Source organism: Schistocerca piceifrons, chromosome 7 (assembly GCF_021461385.2).
Source record: "Schistocerca piceifrons isolate TAMUIC-IGC-003096 chromosome 7, iqSchPice1.1, whole genome shotgun sequence".
NCBI classification, from domain to species: domain Eukaryota; kingdom Metazoa; phylum Arthropoda; class Insecta; order Orthoptera; family Acrididae; genus Schistocerca; species Schistocerca piceifrons.
This window is the reverse complement of record NC_060144.1, coordinates 407,415,225-407,441,327: the sequence shown is the minus strand read 5'-3', so window position 1 is coordinate 407,441,327 and position 26,103 is coordinate 407,415,225. Positions and strand designations below refer to the sequence as shown.

Below are 26,103 nucleotides of genomic sequence, written 5' to 3'. Positions count from 1 at the left end.
CGGCTGCACCATAAACATACTCTAACACACATTATTAAATACATAAACAAATGAAATAAACATATATCACAGGAATAGAACAGAAGTAAGTCAGTAGCCTAAGGTCTCTGTGCTTTCAAAACACAGTAAATATTTGACCAATTTCTTCATGAATAGTATATATCGGATATAAGCAAAGACATAGATGAATAAATATATTTATAAGCATGCTGCTACCATTTTTCATGTCACTGTGGAGTACTTATGGCCTGATGCGATTAATAGTAATCGGCCACTTTGATCTCCAATAACTCACATACTATCCAAGTTACACGCCTGTAATTCATACCAATTTAGGTTTACACTAATAGCTTTCTAAAGACACGTTGATCAACAAAATCGGATGAACCGTTTAGATTTTGGAAATTTGTTGCTGAGTGTTACTTGTATAATTTACTGTCAGATACTAAACTTTGAACTAACAAAGATATTGAAAATCTGGTTACACCATCAGAATCGTCATGCAAATACTGGTAATGTACATGTTTATTTTTAAGGTATCACGATTCCTCTGGCTATTATTAATTTCTACATGACCTATGTAATGTCTGCCATTATGATTTCACAAAGTCCGCCATCTTTGGGACTCCGCGGCATACAAATCTCCTTCATCGACACAAAGCCCGTTCCACGACACAGCATTAACATGGAATTCCCTGGAATTCTCAGCCACGTGGTCGGCCTGGGCTACTCGTTGGGGCTACCCCTCTTGCTCCGGCTAAGGTACGGCACCACGCGGTCACTGACTAGCCCCGGCTTGCCGAGTGGCCCGTGCGGCCATGCCAACTCTGAACTTAGAATATTTCCAGGGCGCCACAACTCGCCCGGTACTTCACAAGGTTCCACACTATTTAGTAACTGTTTTAAATATTTATCCAATATCATTGAAGTGTCATAATTGTTGTGTGCTATCTTTCTGTTTGTATCCTTCATCACAAGAGTAGGTGGAATGTATTTCGACTGGTACTGTTTGAATGTCTGATAGTAATCTCTTGTCTTGTGGCAATTGAAAGCATCCTCGATAGATTTTAGCGAATTCTTATGAAATTGCCTTTCGTCCCTTCTAATTTCTTTGTTGAAACGCTACATTACATTCCTCATTCCCCCAAGCATGTATCTTGCGTTTCCGTGCAAGGAGGTACTTCTTCAGCCAAGACTTTTAATCGATTGACAGTGGCTTCTAGATTGTCACTTAAAGGTATTCTTGATCTCTCATAATATATCTGATTATTAATAATATCTAACTTTTGAGGTTTTCTATTAGGTGTTCATTTGATTTTAATTTTCGTCATGTAGTGGTCTGAATCAACACCAACGCCACGCAGCACTTTAACATTACATATTTCCTTATGGAATTTCTGATCCATGGCCACATGATCTATCTGGAACTTTCCTAGCTTGACGTTAGGGCATTTCCATGTCATTAACTTACGTGGTCGTCTCTTAAACCTTGTTGTCTTCAAAACCAATCCGTTTGTAGTACAAAATTCAATAAACCGTTCCGTGTTCTTGTTTGTAAGTTTATGCGCTGGCCATCGCCCCACGGCACCTCGAAATTTCTTCTCTTGTACGATCTTCACATTACAGTCTCCAAGCAGAATTTTAATGTTAGTATCCGGTATGGTCCTTACTAGTTGATAAAGTTCATCCCAGAATTTTTCCGTTCCATCCATGTCAGTTCTATTTTTAACGTTAGTTGGAGCATGAATATTTATCAGTGTACATCTCTTGTTTTCCACCTTAATTGTTAACAATGCCATTCTTGAGGGATTGGATGAAAAATCCTCAATGGAATCTAATATTCTATTATGTACTAAGAAACCTACGCCAAATTGGGGAACACTTTCTATTACCCTTTCTCCTGGTTGTCCCGTATAAAGTCGATATCTTCCTGATTCGATCGGGTCCTAGTCAGTATTGCATAACTCTTGAAGCGTTGTGATAACTATGTTCTGTTGATCTAAGACATTTATTAAATGTTTCAATTTACCAACTTTCCTTAAAGAATTAATATTTACAGTGGCAAAATACGAAAATCTTTGTGGTTTGTTAAATTTAGCCCCTTCTTATGTGGAATATGTTGCATGTTTGTTTGTTCATTCAGTGCATCACTAGGCGCTCCGACTCACCTTTGTCCCTTGTGTGTCACCCCACCGTATGCGAATGGTGTCTTCGCATGGATAATCTAGTCGTGACTGTCCAAACCGGTGGATTCTTTCAATAGAAGATTCCTCATATTTGTTTGATAGTCTGATCAATGATCAAGTGTCTGACCAAGGTCAGGGTTTACAATTTCAGATATGATCTGGAAAGGTGATGGGTGAATTATGGATGGTAAAAAATGAGATTGATGGGATGTGTGTTTGGTCCGTGGGAGCTATTTTATTGCGCTCAAGTCCGCCAGCAAGCTGGTGAGGACCCCCCACCCCATCTGCCACACGGGACGTGCCACGTAGGAGTACACCTCTCCTCCTATTACAACACCATAACAGGTCCCTACCCCACCGTTTACATGGCACCTGTGTTGATGTGAATGGTGTCTACTCAGCAGCGATGCATCTGGTGCCATTTTTGCCTATTGCAATATTATACTTTAACATATATGTCTTTGGGTCTTAAATAACTTCCAAATAATACTGTATACTAAGTGAAAGTCCTTGGAAACAGGAATAGAAATTACAATAAAATTCAAAATGATTCATTTTCCTTTATTGTCACTGCCAACATTTGTATAGTTTTATACATTCTTTGAACAATAAGTTACGGCTTTGGAATGTAACCTTTATTCTTACATGCAGATCATCAAAAGTTTACATACTCAGCCTTAAATAACAGAAAAATTTATAACTGTCATCTCTCTAATTCTAAGAAAGTATAAAGATCCCCAGTGTTGTATCTTCTCATGTTGATAGGGTGAAACTTCACCTCCTATTTCTTCTGTTCTTCGGGCTATTATAAAGATCACCCCATCCTGGTAATTTATTGTGAACCATATGTTTAGTTCTAAGTCAAACTTTAGGAATGTCAGACGTATTGCTTTCGCTATGGACTGTCTGGTACCGTCAGCACAAACTTCCGCACTGTTTACATGGCACCTGTGTTGATGTGAATAGTGTCTACCCAGAAGCGATGCATCTGGTGCCATTAACATGACAGCCAGACAAGTGTGAAACTACCCTTATGCTTTAAAATCTGGTTTTGAATCTCTTGGCTGTGCCATTATATAATCAGTCTGAAACCTTCTGTGTCTCCAGGTCTCTTCCACAATACAACCGTCTTATGTGATTCTTAAACTGTGCATCAGAAATGATTAAATTATGCTCTATGCAAAGATCTACCAGGCAGATTCCTCTTTCATCGCTTTCTCCCAATTCGTATTCTCCTGCTATTTTTCCTTCACTACCTGTTCTTGATATCGAATTCCAGTATCCAGTCACAATTAAATTTTCATCTCCCTTGACTGTTTGAATTATTTCTCTTGTCTTAGTATACATTCTTTCATTCTCCTCATAATGCATGGAGCTAGTTGACATATAAACTTGTACTTCTGTAGTGGATTATGTTGGATTTGTGTCTGTCTTGGCTATGATAATGCTGTTCACCATAATTTATTTGCATTCCTATTTTCTTATTAATTATTAGACCTACTCCTGGATTACGCCTATTTCATTTCATATTTATAACCCCTATACTCATTTGACCAGAAGTCCCGTTTTTCCTGCCACTGCCCTTCACTAATTCCCACTGTGTACACTTCAACCTACCCATTTCAATTTCACTTTTTAAATTCTGTAACCTCCCTCCCTATCCAAGCAAGACGTCTAACACTCCGTAGTCCAACCCATAAAATGCGAGTGTTTTTTTTTTTTTTTTTGTTTTTTTTTTTTTTTTTACAACGTCCTCCTGAGTAATCTGCGTCCACAGATCCAAATGTGGTACAAGTTTACTCTCAGAATAGTTTATCCGAGAGGATGCCATCACTATTTAACAATATAGAAGAGCCTCAGGAAAAATTTGGTTGTAGTTTCGTCTTGCTTTGAACATGTTTGGCCTCTTCACAGATACCACTCCATTGTGTTTTCACCAACAGTATATGTATCACTGAGGCACTCAAGCCAATCCCCAACTTGGCAAAGTCCATGGATCATGGATCATTGCTGCAGGGGGGATGTTGCATATGACACTCATTGAAATGTTACAGTAATTTCTACACTGCCACCCAGATCTAATTCCGAGACCTTTTCAGGAAACAAATTGAGTGCTTCATAAATGCTGTTATCAGTATCATTTTATTAGAAAGATAGAAATAAAATCAAAGATACTTGGATTGTAATATTAACATGGCTCTGACAGAATATGGATTGTATCACATCCCAACTGTGGGATTTGACTCCAGACTGGTTGCATCTTTATGCATCGTATTGTGTGAAGAGGATATAAAAGTGACTTTAAATTCTGACCTCATTGTTTTTGCTTTGAGGAAGCAATAATGTAAAACAAATTAATTAGAAATTTTATATGTTTTTACAACTGATGTTTTCTGGTTGTCAGTTCAGTATTTGTAAATGGTGTCTTGAAAGCCAATGGTTCATAATATCTTCTCTCTAATCAATTACAGATTCCCAAGTACTGTCTGTCACATGATAAACCATGCAATAGAAGCACAAAACTACTAATTTGTAAGTATAAGCTCTTGAGAAATAACGAACTTTATTTTTTTCTAGCTGCATGCGGAGTACAATCCATCAAATGATGAGTACTTGGCACACCGTGTACTTCAAGCACTGGATGCAGCACAGTTTGTACGGCTAACAGCAGCAGGCTCCGATGTGGCTATCTTGGGTGGTGACCTTAATGCACTGCCTGGTGACCTTGCCCAAAGAATTATTTGCTTATATGCAGAATTAGAAGACAGTTGCTGTGTGGCTCATCCAATGGTAAGTATCTTATGAGAGTTTGGTGAATACTTCTATAATTTCATATGAAAATGTCTGAAAAGGGGAACTTATGGACTGTCCCTCATCTGTTTTCTTCGTACTAATAGGCACTGCAGCTCACCCTCAGAAATAAATTTTCTAAAGCAATTTGACTCAATTATTAAAAAAGAAATATTATTAACATAATCTTTGGTAACTGAGTGCATAATGTAAAAATCTATTAATTGTATGTTTGCTAGTTAAGATCTTGCAAGTTGCATTTGTGTTTAACTCCCATATTATTACTGACTAATATTAAAATATAATTTTTAATACAAGTAATATCTTTTCAATTACTAGTCGTACGAAAATAAATTAAAATTTAATGCAGACATGTGAAATGTGTTATTGTTAAATGAAAAGAAAGTTGGTTGTAAGAAATACCCACATGATGCCTCTTTCATCGCGTGCAATTGCTGACACACACGAATAAAAGTACATGCACAAAAATTAGTAGGAAGAATGCACATAAGCATGTGTGTTCTTGGGTCCATGTGTTGCCTTATTGTTCAAACAATCTGCTATGCATCCATTTCTTTGTTAAGCAATTTGTGTTTCATTTGTGGTGACAAAAGGTGAAAGAAAAAGAGAACATGGGACGGCTGTCGGTAAAACAGTATCTAAATAGCAGAGGTACATGGAATACAATGTGACAGTGACATTTTGTATGCAGATTTCAGAAGAAAGTCACAGTGAGATTCAAGATTTTGTGCTTAGGGAATTGCAATGATAAGGCAATAACTTTTAACGCACTGGCAACCGGATACCAGTTTGAGCTATTTTCATCTCAAATCAAAGCATTTCAGTGATTACTCCTGAAACTAAGAAATACTTTTAGTCATTCTGTGAAGGTTAATTGGCTTTCAACACATTGTTTGTATTTTATTGTATAAAATGTTGTTTAAACAACTTCAGTCAAAAGTGATTGTATGTAGATTAGTATCCTTGTACTCAACAAGTTTGGTAATGTCATAGACCCCAGAATATACAAGAATGAAGATTGTGTTTTTCAATTTCTTATTGTTTACTTCATCACTGTCCTTCATTTCAATTTCTGCTAATTTGTTGAGGAGCTTCAGCTGGCTCATATTTTCTTTTCTTCTCCTCAGTTGTTGTGCTACTAAGTTGCGATAACATTAATATTTGTCCACAGATTTCATATGCTGTTTTCATAAATTTATAACTTGCTTTTTCTCTGTTTCCCCGCATGGAAAAATGCTCATTTTTTAGAGAGATGTAAACAGAGACTTTTTATGTAATACTTGATGTTTGGGACGTCACACCCCAATTTTTTATTCAAGTAATCTTTAGAAGTGGCAATCCGTATGACTTCTCTATGCCTATAATCATCTACATAACTTCAGCATGCTTCCATTGGGGTCAACAGACATTATTGCACATAATTACCGCAAAGCATAACCTCAACACCTTACAAGATGAAGCACATAAAGGCCTCAACTGCCTGTCACCTGCTGAACAAGAGAGGTATCCACTGATGCCGGGAAGCAATGAGCTGTTACGCATGGCCTCCGTTTTGAGGAAATTACACATGCACAAATGTGCATACGTAGTTGCACTGTTGGAAATTTAAGTGCATGTGGAAAGTTGAACAGTAAAAAGTCTTTGTGTGGATACACCTATACAATTCAATCTCTAAAAATGAAAAATATTTTATTTTTATTTGTCATTTCACATTTTGGCACCAAATGCTAATTTGTCTTGAAGACTGACATTTCCATCCAGATAGTAATAAAAAGATGTCGATTTTATTTTAAGAATTATGATTCAGTATTTATCATTTAACACCTTTGTTTGTTAATAAATATGGAACTTAATAGACTTTTTCGCTATGCATTAGCTATTGAAAACAAAACTACATGAGAGATTTCAAATACTTTGTGGTCGTTAAGATACAGAACTTAAAATTCTATAAGTATGAAGATAATTGAAGAGGGACAGTCCTTAAGATGTTATCCTGTGATTTAGTGGTGTTAGCAATACAGTTGTTATATATTTGTTTTTAGAAGAGTTCTTTTTATGTAAATAGCATCGTTTGCTGACTGTCAGTTTTCCCTGAACCCAGAGAAATTGCCATATTTTTAAATGAGTGTTGAAATTGTTAAATTCTGCACTAATATTGTAGGATTCTAGCAGGCACTGTGCCATTATTGGACACCATTTCACATTTAGTCTTTGGTATGAATTAAAGTGCTACTGCAGCAATATTAGCAATAAGATCCATTTTAGATGTAACAGGTGAGCTATGAACTCGCTGTTTCATACCTCCCTGAAAAGATAAATGCCATATATGCTTTCACCAGTCAAATTTTGAATGATCTGAATAACCGAACACCTCCCATTGGGATTTTTTGTGATCTCTCAAAGGCTTTTGATTGTGTAAATCATGAAATTCTGCTAGACAAGCTCAAGTATTGTGGCATGAGTGGGACAGTGCACAAATGGTTTAATTCGTACCTAACTGGAAGAGTGCAGAAAGTTGAAATAAGTAGTTCTCGTAACATGCAAAGATCAGCACATTCCTCAAACTGGGGAACTATCAAGAATGGGGTTCCACAAGGGTCAGTCTTGGGTCCTTTGTTGTTCTTATTATATATTAATGACTTGCCATTCTATATTCATGAAGAGGCAAAGTTAGTTCTCTTTGCTGATGATACAAGTATAGTAATCACACCTGAGAAACAAGAATTAACTGATGAAATTGTCAATACTGTCTTTCAGAAAATTACTAAGTGGTTCCTTGTAAACGGACTCTCACTGAATTTTGATAAGACACAGTACATACAGTTCCGTACAGTGAATGGTATGACGCCATTAATAAATATAGACCTTAATCAGAAGCATATAGCTAAGGTAGAATATTCCAAATTTTTAGGTATGTCCATTGATGAGAGATTAAATTGGAAGAAACACATTGATGATCTGCTGAAACGTTTGAGTTCAGCTACTTATGCAATAAGGGTCATTGCAAATTTTGGTGATAAACATCTTAGTAAATTAGCTTACTACGCCTATTTTCACTCATTGCTTTCATATGGCATCATATTTTGGGGTAATTCATCACTGAGGAATAAAGTATTTATTGCACAGAAGCGTGTAATCAGAATAATAGCTGGAGTCCACCCAAGATCATCCTGCAGACATTTATTTAAGGATCTAGGGATATTCACAGTAGCTTCTCAGTATATATACTCTCTTATGAAATTTGTTATTAACAACCAAACCCAATTCAAAAGTAATAGCAGTGTGCATAACTACAATACTAGGCGAAAGGACGATCTTCACTATTCAAGATTAAATCTAACTTTGGCACAGAAAGGGGTGAATTATACTGGCACTAAAGTCTTTGGTCACTTACCAAATAGTATCAAAAGTCTGACAGATAACCAACAAGTATTTAAGAAGAAATTAAAAGAATTTCTGAATGACAACTCCTCCTACTCCATAGAGGAATTTTTAGATATAAATTAAGAAAAAAAATATTAAAAAAATAAAAATAAAAAAAAACACAAAAAAAAAGTTGTTATATTAACTTAAGTATGTTGTTAAATTAACCTAATTATGTCATGTATTGGAAAATTCGACTCGTTCCACATCATTACGAAATATCGTATTCATGATCCATGGAACTAGTATTAATCTAATCTAATCTAATCTAATCTGAGAATTCAAAGCTAGAGACCTTGCAGCCCGTAAAAATAGAGCGTAATTCCAAGCTACAAAGTAGTATAGATATGATGGAGGTAAGTTAACACTCTTGTGGCTGGATAGGCAACTTCAAAGGTTGGAGGAAGGCAAGGGCATACCACTTGCAAGGGGTCATGTCTAGTAAAGCACAGTAGTGTTCAGAGCAGTCGTCAGCTCATGAGATATTAAAGGTATAAATAATAATGTTAAAGAATCTCTAATAGATTAGCTAATGAACTAAATTCATCTGATTTGTTTTAATGTACAAGAATTTTGTTTTTACATGTAATGTTTTTGCACAGTGCAAGATTTTCTACTGTCACAGTTTTCTTTCTGTCTGTGCAGGAGACCCACAAAAATTTTGGTACAAATGAAACAGCAGCCAACAGCTATACTGGTAAAAAAGTAGCAAGGGAGCAACCTGAGGGTAAAAGAATAGATTACATAATGTTTCGGACGTCATCAAGAGTGAAGGTTTGTATCTTGATATGTGTTGTTTCCAGTTTTCTGTATCTTTCCTCGCATTTGCCCCAATTGAATTTGGAAAACCAAGGTTAAACCTAAATCAGGGCAACTGGAAACAGCATGAACCTGCACCCCCCCCCCCCCTGCCCCTCCCCCCTGCCCTCCTAAATCTGAGACCAAGTGACTTAATAAACATAGTACCTCATTTGGTTAGACCTAATGTACAATACCTTTATGGTGGTACATATGTGTGACAAGTTAAATAATAATTAATTGAAATCCTCAGCTGCTGACAGGTGTTGTTGATATACCTCGATGGGGACAGCTGAAAATGTGTGCCCCGACCAGAACTTGAACCCGGGATCTCCTGCTTACGTGGCAGATGCTCTATCCATCTGAGCCACCGAGGCCACAGATGAATAGCGCGACTGCAGGGACTTATCCCTTGCACGCTTCTCGTGAGACCCACATTCCCAACTGTCCACAATCTACATACATAATGTACCTAATAGATATTTGCCCATCCACTCACTTGCGCACACTAAGGTGACGATTCCCATAAAAGTTCGGGCATTCACACAGATGGTGAATGGCCGGGTAGCCTTTAACTATATATGAAGATAGTAACTGCTCTCAAAAGAACATCTTTGAAATCCTCCATGAATAATTTCACCATAACTGATGCATTTATTGGCTATTGTGGCACTAAAGTCCTCCCTGATCAGTTTGAAGTTATCAGAAATCAGCATCCTGGTGAAGAGGGCGACCACATCAGATTTCACCATAAGGTTCTAATAACAAAGATTTAGTTCTTGCAGCCATTGAATGAAATGTACAGAATTTCTGATATAATGCTTACATTTAATGATGTAGAATCTTAAAATGGTAGACCAATAGTGTTTCATAAATTCCGCTTCTCTGTCATCCTCCCAAGTACTCCATCTTGTCATAGACCCTATCATTGTTGGGTGAAAGGGTTTGCATGTCTCGATGATGCTGAGAACTACGCCTCAAGGTCCCACAACTTAGGGAAGGATGGGCCGTTTCCACCCCCACCCCCCACCCCCATGGAGCTCCACCAGTAGTGATTGAGTATGAATATGGTAGTGCTGGGTTTTTCGAGCTGGTGACTGGCTAGATCTTCCAGACCTTTTCTGCCATAAACAATGAGCATATTTCAAGGACAATCGTTAGGAGTGGCGGTGAAAAGTTGTCCATTTCTGAGAATGGGGGCTTTGGCTGCACAGCCTGGGCTGTGAGGGTACGCACCTCCGTATAAAAACTCCTCAGTCTCAAGGTATACTACATTGTGATGGGATGAATGATTGTTGAGGTAAAACAGTCTCTAACCGGCAACTTCTGGGGCACCTGCTGTTGAGCATCTTGCCCATTTAGAGAGTATCTACCTTTTGAACTCTGGTCGGATGACATACTTTTTTACAGCTTCAGCCATTGGCTTTTGTTTTTGCTCCCCATCCCTTGTAGACTCAGTTCAGTGGCAAGTCACCACATGTTCGCATTCCAGTGACCACTTTTCGGCGTGTATCCACCTGCTGACTAAGACAGTGATTGACAGGAGACTGCTAAGATGGATGCTTCAAAGGGCAAATTGGTTTGATATGCCTTTGAACAACAGGAGTGTTTCCAGGAGATGATGGACCATGTCACCTGTATCATCCACTGTGCTGCTGCAAATTCCATTCCCCAGTCTAGCAACCACCTCAGACAGCTTGTTCCTTGGTTCAATGAATGTTGCTTGGCTATCAGAGCCAGCTACACAGCTTTGCAGAAATTCAAACACATCCAACTGTAGAAAATATTCAGTCTGTGAGAGCTCAAGCAAAGTGAGTGATAAAAGAATGGAAAAGGAACTCCGGGAAGGAATTCACGACTTCCATTAATCGCTCCATTTCCGATGCATGAGTTTGGAAATCTACAATGCGGATTTTACACAAGGGTGGTACATGTCTTAAGGCCTTGTTGAGAAATAGTCTTGTTGGATGCGCCTAAAGAAGTGGCTTAGGTTTTACCTGAATGCTTTTTTCCATCACTGCATCATCCAGACAAACTCTTGCATTCTAGGTGTTCCATAGGACTGTGGAGAAGAGGCACACAATCTTCTTTTGTAGTTATAAGGTCTATATCCTTCCATACGCCATTTGGGAATTGGAATCATCTCTGTCCACGGCCAGAAACACTGCTCCGGAATTAGATCAAATTCATTATGCTATGCTCCATCACATGTGCCCGGGAACTTAAGAAATCTCCTGTCTTTTTTGAATCAGATTTGATTTGGAGGAGGGAATATTAATTATGTTACGGAAACCAGGCATGGATCATGCCAATCCTAACAATTACTGGAGTGTCGTAGCTCTTACAAGCTGTGTGGGTAAGACTCTGGAGTGCATGGTCAATCTCTGTCTCATATGACTCCTCAAATCCTGGGGTCACATGTGCTGTTTCGAGCACAGGTTCAGATGCTACCATTCCACATTTGACAATTTAGTAGTACAGAAGACGGTGATACGGGAGTCTTTGTGCTGAAACCATTTGGTCGGTGTGTTTTTTAACCTTCAGAAGTATATGACACCACTTGGAGGTGCAACGTCCTTCACCAACTTCATGGATAGGGAATATATGGACATCTGCCACTTCTTATCCAATCCCTGCTTGACTACAGCTGCTTTCAGTATTGCATTGATGATATCTTGGCAAGCTGCTGTGTTCAAGAGAATGGGGTCCCCCAGGGCAGTGTACTCAGCAACACACTGTTTGCAATGACTATCAATGGCCTCTCCTGTGTACTCAAGAGACCCATCTATTGACCTTTGTTTGTGGATCTTCCTTTGATCTTACAGCGACATCAACACAACTATAGCTCCTCATGAGGAGAATGGAAATCAGGGCCAGTAAAAATAGTTTTAGGTTCTCACCGGACAAGAATAGTTGAATCAGTTGGGTAACTGTGCTTGTCAGACTTTTAACCAGTAAGAGTTCATAACGGACAGCAATATTTTCAGTTTTAAAGGCAACATGCACATTTTGGACCTACTGTTTGAAACAAAAGTAACCTGGCTGAAAGTCCCATAAACAAAGAGACATTTTGAAATGCCTCAGCAGAAGACATTGGGGGAAGACAGGTACCATGTACTCTAGTTTAAGGATCAGCAGGTACTTCCTACCTCAAGATGTCAAATGCTGTCCCCACAAGGGCATTCGGATGTCAACTGGAGCCTGTCAGACCGGAATCCGTACACAAAGGCTGGTGAACCACCAATCTGTTTATAGCAGTGTCTCCATCGGCCGATCAACAGGTACTTCCTACCTCAAGATGTCAAATGCTGTCCCCACAAGGGCATTCGGACATCAACTGGAGCCTGTCATACCAGAATCCGTAAACAAAGGCTGGTGAACCACTAATCTGTATATAGCAGTGTCTACATTGGCCATGACAGGCTCTGAAAATCTTAGCAATGCCTCAGTGATTAGATTTAGCAGGGCAGCCCACCTCATCTTGGAGTAACTGTTCAGCAAGTCAGCCCCATGTTACCAAGCCAGTCTGTGTCACATATCTGGAGATGTGAGACTCTGAATATGCAGCCAGGGATGGAACAGATTGCTGCCTTGGCATCCTCAGAGGCTCAAAGTGATTTTTAGCTTAATGCAGTAAAAGAAAATTTGTACTCCAGATTATGTTTTTACAAATCTGTTCTCTTCGGTTTTAAGTACATGTCACCAAGGGTGTCCATACAGTAGTTTGTAGGGTGGAGTCGGATTGGGGGGGTGGGGGGGGGGGTGGAGAGGCTAGAGCTGGGCATATGGAGTATTTTTAATATTTTGGAAGGCGAATGGCTACTTATTTTATTATGATGATTGTTTCTCCCAGTGTGGGTGGGCACCAACAAAATATTTTTGCATTCAGGCGGGTGACTGAAATTTCATGTGGAAATCCTGCCGCAACAAAAAAGTCTTTATTTTAATGATTGGCACCTCACTTTGCATATCACATCTGTGGCAATTTCTACCCTATTTGATGATAATACAAAATGAGGTGTTCATCTTTGAACTTTTTCGATGTCCTCCCTCACTCTTGTCTGATGTGGATCCCACATGGCACAGCAGTACACCAGAAGCGGTCAGACAAGTATAGTGTAAGCAGTTTCTTGAGAAGACCTGTTGCATTTTCTAAGTGTTCTGCCAATAAATTTCAGCCTTTTATTTGCTTTCCCCACAACATTATTGTGTGGTTGTTCCAGTTTAAGTTATTCATAATTGTAATCCCCAACTATTTAGTTGAATTTAGAGCCTTTAGATTTGTGTGATTTATCATGTAATTCCTTTTAGTATTCATGATGATAACTTCATACTTTTCATTACTTAAGAGTCAAATGCCACTTTTCACACCATAAAGATGTCTTGTCTAATTCATTGGTTTTGTTCATCTGATGATTTTACAAAATGGTAAATCACAGCATCATCGACAAAGAATCTAAGATGGCTGCTCAAATTTTCTCCTAAATACATCTACATCTACATTTATACTCTGCAAGCCACCCAACGGTGTGTGGCGGAGGGCACTTTACGTGCCACTGTCATTACCTCCCTTTCCTGTTCCAGTCGCGTATGGTTCGCGGGAAGAACGACTGTCTGAAAGCCTCCGTGCGCGCTCTAATCTCTCTAATTTTACATTCGTGATCTCCTCGGGAGGTATAAGTAGGGGGAAGCAATATATTCGATACCTCATCCAGAAACGCACCCTCTCGAAATCTGGCGAGCAAGCTACACCGCGATGCAGAGCGCCTCTCTTGCAGAGTCTGCCACTTGAGTTTATTAAACAGCTCCGTAACGCTATCATGGTTACCAAATAACCCTGTGACGAAACGCGCCGCTCTTCTTTGGATCTTCTCTATCTCCTCCCTCAGACCGGTCTGGTACGGATCCCACACTGATGAGCAATACTCAAGTATAGGTCGAACGAGTGTTTTGTAAGCCACCTCCTTTGTTGATGGACTACATTTTCTAAGCACTCTCCCAATGAATCTCAACCTGGTACCCGCCTTACCAACAATTAATTTTATATGATCATTCCACTTCAAGTCGTTCCGCACGCATACTCCCAGATATTTTACAGAAGTAACTGCTACCAGTGTTTGTTCCGCTATCATATAATCATACAATAAAGGATCCTTCTTTCTATGTATTCACAATACATTACATTTGTCTATGTTAAGGGTCAGTTGCCACTCCCTGCACCAAGTGCCTATCCGCTGCAGATCTTCCTGCATTTCGCTACAATTTTCTAATGCTGCAACTTCTCTGTATACTACTACAGCATCATCCGCGAAAAGCCGCATGGAACTTCCGACACTATCTAGTAGGTCATTTATATATATTGTGAAAAGCAATGGTCCCATAACACTCCCCTGTGGCACGCCAGAGGTTACTTTAACGTCTGTAGACGTCTCTCCATTGATAACAACATGCTGTGTTCTGTTTGCTAAAAACTCTTCAATCCAGCCACACAGCTGATCTGATATTCCATAGGCTCTTACTTTGTTTATCAGGCGACAGTGCGGAACTGTATCGAACGCCTTCCGGAAGTCAAGAAAAATAGCATCTACCTGGGAGCCTGTATCTAATATTTTCTGGGTCTCATGAACAAATAAAGCGAGTTGGGTCTCACACGATCGCTGTTTCCGGAATCCATGTTGATTCCTACATAGTAGATTCTGGGTTTCCAAAAACGACATGATACTCGAGCAAAAAACATGTTCTAAAATTCTACAACAGATCGACGTCAGAGATATAGGTCTATAGTTTTGCGCATCGGCTCGACGACCCTTCTTGAAGACTGGGACTATCTGTGCTCTTTTCCAATCATTTGGAACCCTCCGTTCCTCTAGAGACTTGCGGTACACGGCTGTTAGAAGGGGGGCAAGTTCTTTCGCGTACTCTGTGTAGAATCGAATTGGTATCCCGTCAGGTCCAGTGGACTTTCCTCTATTGAGTGATTCCAGTTGCTTTTCTATTCCTTGGACACTTATTTCGATGTCAGCCATTTTTTCGTTTGTGCGAGGATTTAGAGAAGGAACTGCAGTACGGTCTTCCTCTGTGAAACAGCTTTGGAAAAAGGTGTTTAGTATTTCAGCTTTACGCGTGTCATCCTCTGTTTCAGTGCCATCATCATCCCGTAGTGTCTGGATATGCTGTTTCGAGCCACTTACTGATTTAACGTAAGACCAGAACTTCCTAGGATTTTCTGTCAAGTCGGTACATAGAATTTTACTTTCGAATTCACTGAACGCTTCACGCATAGCCCTCCTTACGCTAACTTTGACATCGTTTAGCTTCTGTTTGTCTGAGAGGTTTTGGCTGCGTTTAAACTTGGAGTGGAGCTCTCTTTGCTTTCACAATAGTTTCCTAACTTTGTTGTTGTACCACGGTGGGTTTTTCCCATCCCTCACAGTTTTACTCGGCACGTACCTGTCTAAAACGCATTTTACGATTGCCTTGAACTTTTTCCATAAACACTCAACATTGTCAGTGTCGGAACAGAAATTTTCGTTTTGATCTGTTAGGTAGTCTGAAATCTGCCTTCTATTACTCTTGCTAAACAGATAAACCTTCCTCCCTTTTTTTATATTCCTATTAACTTCCATATTCAGGGATGCTGCAACGGCCTTATGATCACTGATTCCCTGTTCTGTACATACAGAGTCGAAAAGTTCGGGTCTGTTTGTTATCAGTAGGTCCAAGATGTTATCTCCACGAGTCGGTTCTCTGTTTAATTGCTCGAGGTAATTTTCGGATAGTGCACTCAGTATAATGTCACTCGATGCTCTGTCCCTACCACCCGTCCTAAACATCTGAGTGTCCCAGTCTATATCTGGTAAATTGAAAACTCCACCTAAGACTATAACATGCTGAGAAAATTTATGTGAAATGTATTCCAAATTTTCTCTCAGTTGTTCTGCCACTAATGCTGCTGAGTCGGGAGGTCGGTAAAAGGAGCCAATTATTAACCTAGTTCGGTTGTTGAGTGTAACCTCCACCCATAATAATTCACAGGAACTATCCACTTCTACTTCACTACAGGATAAACTACTACTAACAGCGACGAACACTCCACCACCGGTTGCATGCAATCTATTCTTTCTAAACACCGTCTGTACCTTTGTAAAAATTTCGGCAGAATTTATCTCTGGGTTAGTTTATGTAGATCATGAACGGCATAGGTCCTATAACACTTTCTTGGGGAATGCCAGATATTACATCTGTTTCACTTGATAATCCACCAGGTACTATAAATGGTGACCTTTCTGACACTAAATCACAAATTCAGCCACACAACTGTGACGATACTCCATAGGCATGCAATTTGATTAGAAGTTGCTGGTGAGGAATGGTGTCAAAAGCCTTTGGAAAATCTAAAAATATGGAATCAATTTGACACCCCCTGTTGATAGCAACTCATTACTTTGTGAGAATAAAGAGTGGTATTTTCTGAGTCCATGTTAGCTATTTGTCAATAAATTAAGCTCTCCTGCGAACTTCAGGAGAGCTTCTGTAAAGTTTGGAAGGTAGGAGACGAGGTACTGGCAGAAGTAAAGCTGTGAGAACGGGGTGTGAGTCGCGCTTTGGTAGCTCAGTTGGTAGAGCACTTGCCCGCGAAAGGCAAAGGTCCCGAGTTCGAGTCTCGATCTGGCACACAGTTTTAATCTGCCAGGAAGTTTCAGATGTCTTCCTAATTGGAAGAAGTTTATCTCTGTGGATGCCAACTTATGAGAGATACAGTCATTCATGCCACAGAGAACTGGGCAAGGTTCCCACCAAAGACGTGTGAGCACCATACTTTGAGGAGATGGCGTTGGATCATATGGTCAACCACCCAGCAATAAGTAGCCATCAACTTGCCCATGAAACACACACTTTGAAGGATATAGCATGGGGAGTACTGGTGCATAGGTGTTACACCCCTATCATAAAGAACGTTTGCAAGCACTGGGACCAATGGATTTTGAGCCTCACATTCACTTTTTGTCAGTGGATTATCCAGCACAGTACTGTAGTGCTGAACTTCGCACAGTTTGCAATGTTCACAGATGAGGCCTCATTCACCCATGACAGTGTTTTCAATGGCCACAACAGCTATTTCTGGGGTGAGGACAATCCCCATGCCACCCACATTGGTGACCACCAGCAACAGGCATTGTCCAAGTTCAACTAATAGGAAATTATTTGCTGCCTCTCCATTTGTCTGGTCCACATTACCTGTTGTTCCTGCTAGATGTGCTGCTTCAGTTCATGGAGAATGTCCGCTATGTTGTCCACAGAAGGATGTGGCTTAAACACAATTGTGTACCAGCCCACTTTGATATTAATCTCCACGAGCACCTGAACAACACGTGCCCTTATTGTTGGATTGTGTGGGGGAGTCCTGTCCCATGGCGAGCATGGTTGTCGGATCTCACACCTCAGGATTTCGGGGCTTATGTCAAGACATTGGCATATGAAACACCTATAGAAACAGATGAAGACCTGCTACTAGTGTCCGAGCTGCTTGTCGCCTGGTACAACAGATACCAGAGATCGTAGTGAGAGTGTGGCAGAACTTCATGCCCCATTGCCATGCATGCGTTGAGACCGGCAGTTGTCACATTGAACAATTATTATGAGCTACACTGTTATGCAGTGTACGCTGTGTATGCCCATAACAATAAATATGCATTTCTGACCATTGGTTCCCTATCAAAATATAATCGGTTTTGGACCCACTATCACGTGTTCCAATTTGACACAAAAGTTTTTAGGCACCCTGTAAGATGCCCTGTATTCAGCTTTTTCAAAAGTAGTTCAAATTCTGCTTTTAAGATACATCTACCAATGCTGTCTGCATCTTCTTCTTCTTTTCCTTTTTTAATAATCCCTTCAGAAAGATTTTCTTCACTGTGCGGTTTCATTTTAGTCTGTGAGGGCCTTACTGTTTCCATTTTCTTGTAATGTTGTCCAATATAATGCCATTTGCATCCATAACTGTTCCACCTCCATTGCTTCTGTCTGAAAATAAAGATTTTAAAAGTTCATGTACCCTATCTGCATTTCCCTTTTGCATATCATCTTCTGCTGCCAAGAAGATGCGCTCAACATATTTTTCTCTTGGTTGTCTTGCCCCTCTGTTGATATAATTTTTCAAGCTTCTGTACTTCTGTTGGTCTTCCTCATTGTTTGAGATCTCTAGTGTCCTACTTTGTTCTGTCATATTGAAAAGATCAGTGGTAATCCAACCTTTTTATCTGTCTTTGTTTCCCTTGTGTGCTATTTCACTTGTCTCTTCTAAGATACCAGTTTTGATTGACCTCTCCAACTTTCTTGGATGTCATTACTGTCTCCTGCATTTGTTTTCTTGTCTGTTGACTTTTCATACAATTTCAGTGTTTTGCTTTTACATTTTGTGAAATCCCATTTATATCTGTCACTCTTCATGATTTTCTTGAATTTTAGGATGCTTTTTATCATTATTAGCATGTCGTCACTACCCACATCACATTATCTGTACCTATTTTCTATATCTTTGTTTAACAGTTGTGACGTGATCTGGTATGTGTTACCATTTCTATTTGTTTTCCACCTAAAACTTCTTTTTGGGTAATGGTTAGGAAAGATTTTTTGTAATGGAAAGTTTATGTCTTTGGCAAAATATCATGAGACTGTTTCCACTTTTATTCCATGACTCCTTTCCAAATTTTCTGACTACCTCTCTTTCCTCCCTCTTTCCAACCATAGCATTTATGTCACCCAGTAAAATAAGGTTTTCATTTCCATTGATTCTTCCAATAATCTCTTATAATTCATAATTTCTTCTTATTCGTGTCTAGTTGCTGGCATATAATTTTACTGAATTGTGTCACATGGTCTTATCTCAACTCTAACAAGAATTAATCTCTAATTAATCTAGGTCTCACTTGTCTATTGAGAATATTTCTGATTCCTACAGTCCTAGGCTTGTCTTTTGCTATTCCACTGTGTATGACTGTATCTATGTAGAAATCATCAGTATTTGATCATTAAATTTCTGGAACTCCTACTACATCAGTACTCATTCATTTCATTTCTAATTTCAGATTTTTCTATTTTGCTACACTGCAGAAGAGAAGTAACATTCCATGTAGCCATTCCCATTGTTTGGAAATTGTACTTTTTTTTTTTTTTTTTTTTTTTTTTTTGCATTTGTCCTTGTCTGGAGACCTGAATGATAATCTTACATCTGTATAATTTAACCATCCAGTTCTGCTGGATACCTCATGTGCCTTTTGCAGCAGTTTCCTCTGCCAAGGACAAAAGTGTGCACTACTTTGTACCCGCTCATCTGTACTCTGAGACCTTTGGCCATTGGTAGAAGGGTACCTCCTGTTCTCAGGAGAGGAGTTACTCAATCCCTGTATATTATATGCCATCCACTTGCTGAGCAAGTATTACCCGCCTCTCTACCATCAGGAGATGAATATCGAAGTTTTTCTTATAAAAAAGCTAGGACCAAGAGGCATTCCTAAGCTCTTCGGTACTTTTATAGCAAACAAAAATATTTTAAAAAATTATACATAAAAGATAATTTATTGGGCTGAAAGGGCAAAATCACTGGACTTCTTTAGGACATGCAGTTATTGCTTTAGTAGAAACTATTCATGCAACACAGCTGTGTTAATGGAAACAAAGTCACCTAAAAATAGACATCAGAGTATGAAATATGTCAGGGTTGAATGAAAATAGTGAGCAGCAGTGCATGATTTCACAGTGACCATTAGTAAGACACTTAACTGACACCTCTTTTAAAGGGACTTGATTCTACAGTCTATAAAGAAAAGAATCTCCAAACTTAAACTGCTATCAAATCAAGATAGAATATGAATCAACTAACAAAGTGGCTATAGAAGGTACAAGAGGACTGGGCAAGAGAAAAACTGCCTGTGAAAATGAAATTCCACAAACAGAACAGTTTCTTCTGACATTTCTCAGTTCAAAGAACCTCATATTCTAAACAGTAGTATTTGTAACTCCATTTGTTTTTGCTTGTTTGCCGTCACGTAGGAAGCAAAATTTCTTCAGCATTTATTTATTTGGCCATTGAGATGTGTTATTACATCCTGAGCAGATTCTCCCTCCCCCCTTGTTTTAACCATAAGAGATTTGATGCAATAAAATGAAGTGACCACACAGTATATCAAAGAAAAAGCAATTGCTAGACAAACAACTTTCATGACCATTACAGATCTTATGAGATGATATAACTTGTTTACTTACTTAGTATTTCTTTTCTTGCAGGTTGAGCGTGTTCAGTACAAGCATCCACTACCAGATCGTGTTCCACAACACAGTTTCAGTTACTCTGATCATGATGCAGTCCTAGCGACACTGGAGCTATCTGTCATGTCTCCTGAAGCTCAACCACAAATTGGCAAGTGCATTAGATTACAGTACTGTATTTACCCGAGTATAAGACGATGCCCTCTCCCTGTTTTTTAAGAAGTGCTTTGAAAGAATTTTATTTTTAATGTATTACAACTAATCTGTTTTAGTGATATAAAGTAAAAGAAGTTAATATTGTACCTGTTCTAAACTTAGGCCATTTATTGTGTGTCTACATTTTGATAATGTGAGGAGAAATTAATTAAATGAAAAGAAATGGTGTCCATTAATTTTTACTGTCATTTCGTGTTTTGCTTACTATCTAAGACAGTTGTCTATGGTATCACTATTTTTGGCTAAAGTCTAGACTCAGGGCCAATGCCAGTCACGGCAGTGTTTCTCTACTGCCCACAGGTTGGCAAGGCATCAGTTTCACATAGCCAGTGGGATGATAATTTCAGAATATGTTGTAATTTCCAAGGTGGAGGTTAGGGTGGGATCTAATAGCACAGCTTACCTCTATCTAAATGAAATGGGTATCAGTGAAAATTATAATCTTGGTTGTCACAAATATTTGTCTATTTATTCTGAATATGTTGCAGCTTCTGAGGTGGTTGTTACAGTGGGATCTGAAAACACTGTTTTTTTCCTAGTGCGTAATGGATTTCACACCTATATTGATGTGAGAAAGTAACAATATTCCTTCATCTTGTGCTTCCAAACATCTGTCCACTCTTCTCTCATTGGTTGCTTATTACCAGCAGCTGACATACACACTTTCATTCCCATCACACACTTTCATTTCCATAATACCTCATGGTAAGTGTTGACAACATTACTGCGTGACACACATAAGAATGTCACTGGTCCCTATCTAGACTTCTGCTGTCTCCTGCAGAAATACATACTATTGTTGAGTATTTGTCCAATTTTAAAGTCAGTCCAATCCTGACTACAAATGGATTCAGACAAACCATTGTTTACATGTTGTAGATTAGGGTGTATACGACCCAAGGCAACTGGGAGATCCGGGAAAAACCCGGGAATTTTTTCATCCGGGCGAAAACCGGGAAAATCCTGGGAATTTTTTAGAATTTCAGGACTTTTTCAGTGTTTTAGTTTTCTGTTAAATTTTTGTAATTTTGAGTGGTAAGAACCTTATACTCTAACAAGGATATTACTGTATCCTGCTACTGCAGAATAACACTTCAACAATAAAACATAAACGAGAGAAAAAAACGAAAATAACGTAAATTTGCAAAGGAAATGTGCCATATACGACGACACACAGTGCTCATGCAAGTGTCTGCCAACAGCAAAATGTGTCAAATGCTTTAGAAAGACTATGCAATGCTTCATAACAACAAATTGCCTCCGATGAGCGTGAAGTCACAACCGTTTACATTAGATTCATGTTAGCAGTTATGAGCGGGCTCATGCGCACGCGCAGTTGAGCCGCGTTTGAGCAGTAGATTCTCCCACTTCTGGCTACAGGAATGTGGCTGTTGGCTGCAGCTAGATGCTATCGGGAAAAGGGGGCGCCAAATTCATATTCTTGAGGGGAAAAAAAGCTTGTTCCACAAAGCGCTTAGCATCCAGCGCACGTTGGTCTATCGATTATTCATATGATTTTGAAATGCATCACTGTTGGTTTTTGAACATTTTTAAACACATTTTAAGTTGATTTCTGAATGAATCATAAGTTCATTTTTGAATGCGTGCATAGTGTATGTGGTGCCCCTGTTAGGAGAATCCTCGTCGCATCTAGAAATAATCTTTCCACAGACAAAAGGAGACGGGGCCATATGAGCTGAGCGGAGTAAAGCCGAACGGATGAATGCCAATCGCCGTCTGATTATGTGGTTGAGTGGGTTTGCGAATGATCGGCGTTGTTAGTTACTAGCGAAATCCATAGATTCAGACTACCAGAATGAAAATAAACGACTAACAGGAATAACAGGTGGGAAAGATTACGTATTATCTTCTCAGTGCATACAAGAAAATGAAATTTTGACAGAAAATTTTTGGCCAGATCGCTATACTAGTAAGGACCAGTTGTACAGTCCCCGGCTAGCAGCCGCCTAAGTTCTGTACCGGAAGTAACGCGGAAAATGCGTCGTACGAACATGTAACAACGCCTAACCAGAGAATAATCACAGGATAACTAAACCTGTGATCCTGGCAGGGTTAGTGGAGTTAATCGGCGAACAAATTTTGACAATGGCAGAAATAGCTACAGAATTGGTGATGACAAGGTCGTTTGTTAGAATGAGAAAGGAGAAGAAACGGGGACATCACACAAATTATGGAAGAATAAGACTATTCCAAATTTATACACTCCTGGAAATTGAAATAAGAACACCGTGAATTCATTGTCCCAGGAAGGGGAAACTTTATTGACACATTCCTGGGGTCAGATACATCACATGATCACACTGACAGAACCACAGGCACATAGACACGGGCAAGAGAGCATGCACAATGTCGGCACTAGTACAGTGTATATCCACCTTTCGCAGCAATGCAGGCTGCTATTCTCCCATGGAGACGATCGTAGAGATGCTGGATGTAGTCCTGTGGAACGACTTGCCATGCCATTTCCACCTGGCGCCTCAGTTGGACCAGCGTTCGTGCTGGACGTGCAGACCGCGTGAGACGACGCTTCATCCAGTCCCAAACATGCTCAATGGGGGACAGATCCGGAGATCTTGCTGGCCAGGGTAGTTGACTTACACCTTCTAGAGCACGTTGGGTGGCACGGGATACATGCGGACGTGCATTGTCCTGTTGGAACAGCAAGTTCCCTTGCCGGTCTAGGAATGGTAGAACGATGGGTTCGATGACGGTTTGGATGTACCGTGCACTATTCAGTGTCCCCTCGACGATCACCAGTGGTGTACGGCCAGTGTAGGAGATCGCTCCCCACACCATGATGCTGGGTGTTGGCCCTGTGTGCCTCGGTCGTATGCAGTCCTGATTGTGGCGCTCACCTGCACGGCGCCAAACACGCATACGACCATCATTGGCACCAAGGCAGAAGCGACTCTCATCGCTGAAGACGACACGTCTCCATTCGTCCCTCCATTCACGCCTGTCGCGACACCACTGGAGGCGGGCTGCACGATGTTGGGGCGTGAGCGGAAGACGGCCTAACGGTGTGCGGGACCGTAGCCCAGCTTCATGGAGACGGTTGCGAATGGTCCTCGCCGATACCCCAGGAGCAACAGTGTCCCTAATTTGCTGGGAAGTGGCGGTGCGGTCCCCTACGGCACTGCGTAGGATCCTACGGTCTTGGCGTGCATCCGTGCGTCGCTGCGGTCCGGTCCCAGGTCAAGGGGCACGTGCACCTTCCGCCGACCACTGGCGACAACATCGATGTACTGTGGAGACCTAACGCCCCACGTGTTGAGCAATTCGGCGATACGTCCACCCGGCCTCCCGCATGCCCACTATACGCCCTCGCTCAAAGTCCGTCAACTGCACATACGGTTCACGTCCACGCTGTCGCGGCATGCTACCAGTGTTAAAGACTGCGATGGAGGTCCGTATGCCACGGCAAACTGGCTGACACTGACGGCGGCGGTGCACAAATGCTGCGCAGCTAGCGCCATTCGACGGCCAACACCGCGGTTCCTGGTGTGTCCGCTGTGCCGTGCGTGTGATCATTGCTTGTACAGCCCTCTCGCAGTGTCCGGAGCAAGTATGGTGGGTCTGATACACCAGTGTCACTGTGTTCTTTTTTCCATTTCCAGGAGTGTATAAAAATTTTGTAATACTACATTTCGATGACCTCACTGTCTGGTCTCCTTCCCCAAAACAACCAACCAACCAACTACATTTCGACCTCATGCTTGAGAAACTGGTGCGTGTGAATGAAATGTGAAACAAACAAAAAATATAAACAAAAATATTTGGGTAAGTAGTAATGTCACTGAAGCGAGGGAAAAATTAAAACTACTCCACAGTGCAATGCTGAATAATAGAGAGATTCCTGAGGTAAAGGAAGCCTTCAAAATAGATCAAGCACACTATAAGGACTTACTCTCACAGACCAGGAGCAACTATGTTGCAAATAAGCTTCAAAACTCACACAACGTAACTGCTGGCATCTGGGCAGTCATAAACAGTTTTAGAACCTGCAATGACAAATCCCGTATGGACTTTACTATTAACCACAATGGTATGCTCATAAAAGACCAACTGGAAATTGCAAATATTTTTAATGAATATTTTTCTTCCGTAGGGGAAGCCAGAAATGACGAACATAAAAACATGCACTACAGTTTTAAAGGTAATACATGTGACCATAGTATATATCTAGCCCCCACAAACTGTGCAGAAATAATGGGCATCATTAGCTTTCTAAAACCCTCTAATTCAGTTGGGCGTGATGGCTTAGATACTAATGTTTTAAAAGCCTGTAGCCAAAATGTCTCTGTACCTCTGTCTGCAGCAGTCAACAATATAATAGAATCAGGCACCTTTGCAGACAGACTCAAAATAGCACAGGTAACACCCATTTTTAATAAAGGTGACAACAACAAAATAGAAAACTACAGACCAGTCTCAATCCTTCCTGTCCTTTCCAAAATAGTTGAGAAAGTTATATTCAACAGGATTATAAACTTTCTTAACAAACACAACCTGATGTTCGAAAATCAAAATGGATTCCTAAAAGGTAAATCAACTAGCACTGCAGCTGCTCAACTAATTGAAGAGGTGATAAGGGGTATCGAAAGCAAGGAACATGTGGCAGGTGTATACCTAGACCTGGAGAAAGCCTTTGCTTGTGTGAACGTTGACATCCTATTAGACAAGCTATGGAAAATGGGCATTAGAGGCACTGCTTATGACCTAATAAAGTGTTATATAAACAATAGAAAACAGTTTGTTCTACTTAAAACGGAAAGTGGTGTCTACAAATCAGAGATCACGTGCATAAAATATGGTGTGCCCCAGGGCTCGGTGTTGGGCCCCCTTCTGTTCTTGATCTATGTAAATGATATTAAATACTGTACTATAAATTCCAAAATTGTTCTGTATGCCGATGCCACGTCCATTGTATGTAAAAAGGAATCATGTAATGAACTAGAGGCAGAGTGCAATAATGTGACAAAAGAAATTGTTCAGTTTTTTAATGAAAGCCACTTACATGTAAGCACCAGTAAAACATGTTTGATGGAGTTTAACAAAAGTAGTTTGAATAATGAAATTAAATTATACATGGGCAACGAATTGGTAAAGAAAGAGTCTAGTGTAAAATTCCTTGACATAACAATCCAAAGCAACCTGAAATGGGACACACATATTGACTCCCTAGCAACTAAGTTGTCAAAAAATGTATTTGCAATCAGTACTATTAGCAAGTTCTGTAGAGACACCGTAGTCCTAAAGACTACATACCATGCTCTTTTCTCCTCTCACTTGAACTACGGTATTGAAATTTGGGGGGCAACAACCAAAGCTAATCTAGATAAGCTACTCATTCTTCAAAAAAGGGGTGTGAGAATAATCT

The 26,103-nt window shown here is 40.0% G+C and overlaps 1 protein-coding gene across 1 annotated transcript in view; it reads left to right on the top strand.

The window, feature by feature from the left end:
* The window catches only part of LOC124805244 (putative neutral sphingomyelinase), a 115,079-nt gene that overhangs the window by 57,114 nt on the left and 31,862 nt on the right, over positions 1–26,103 (top strand). Inside the window, exons 4-6 of the mRNA XM_047265755.1 lie at positions 4,764–4,976; positions 9,066–9,194; positions 20,505–20,637. Coding sequence (XP_047121711.1) covers positions 4,764–4,976; positions 9,066–9,194; positions 20,505–20,637 — 475 coding nt within the window. The remainder of the gene's footprint in view (positions 1–4,763; positions 4,977–9,065; positions 9,195–20,504; positions 20,638–26,103) is intronic.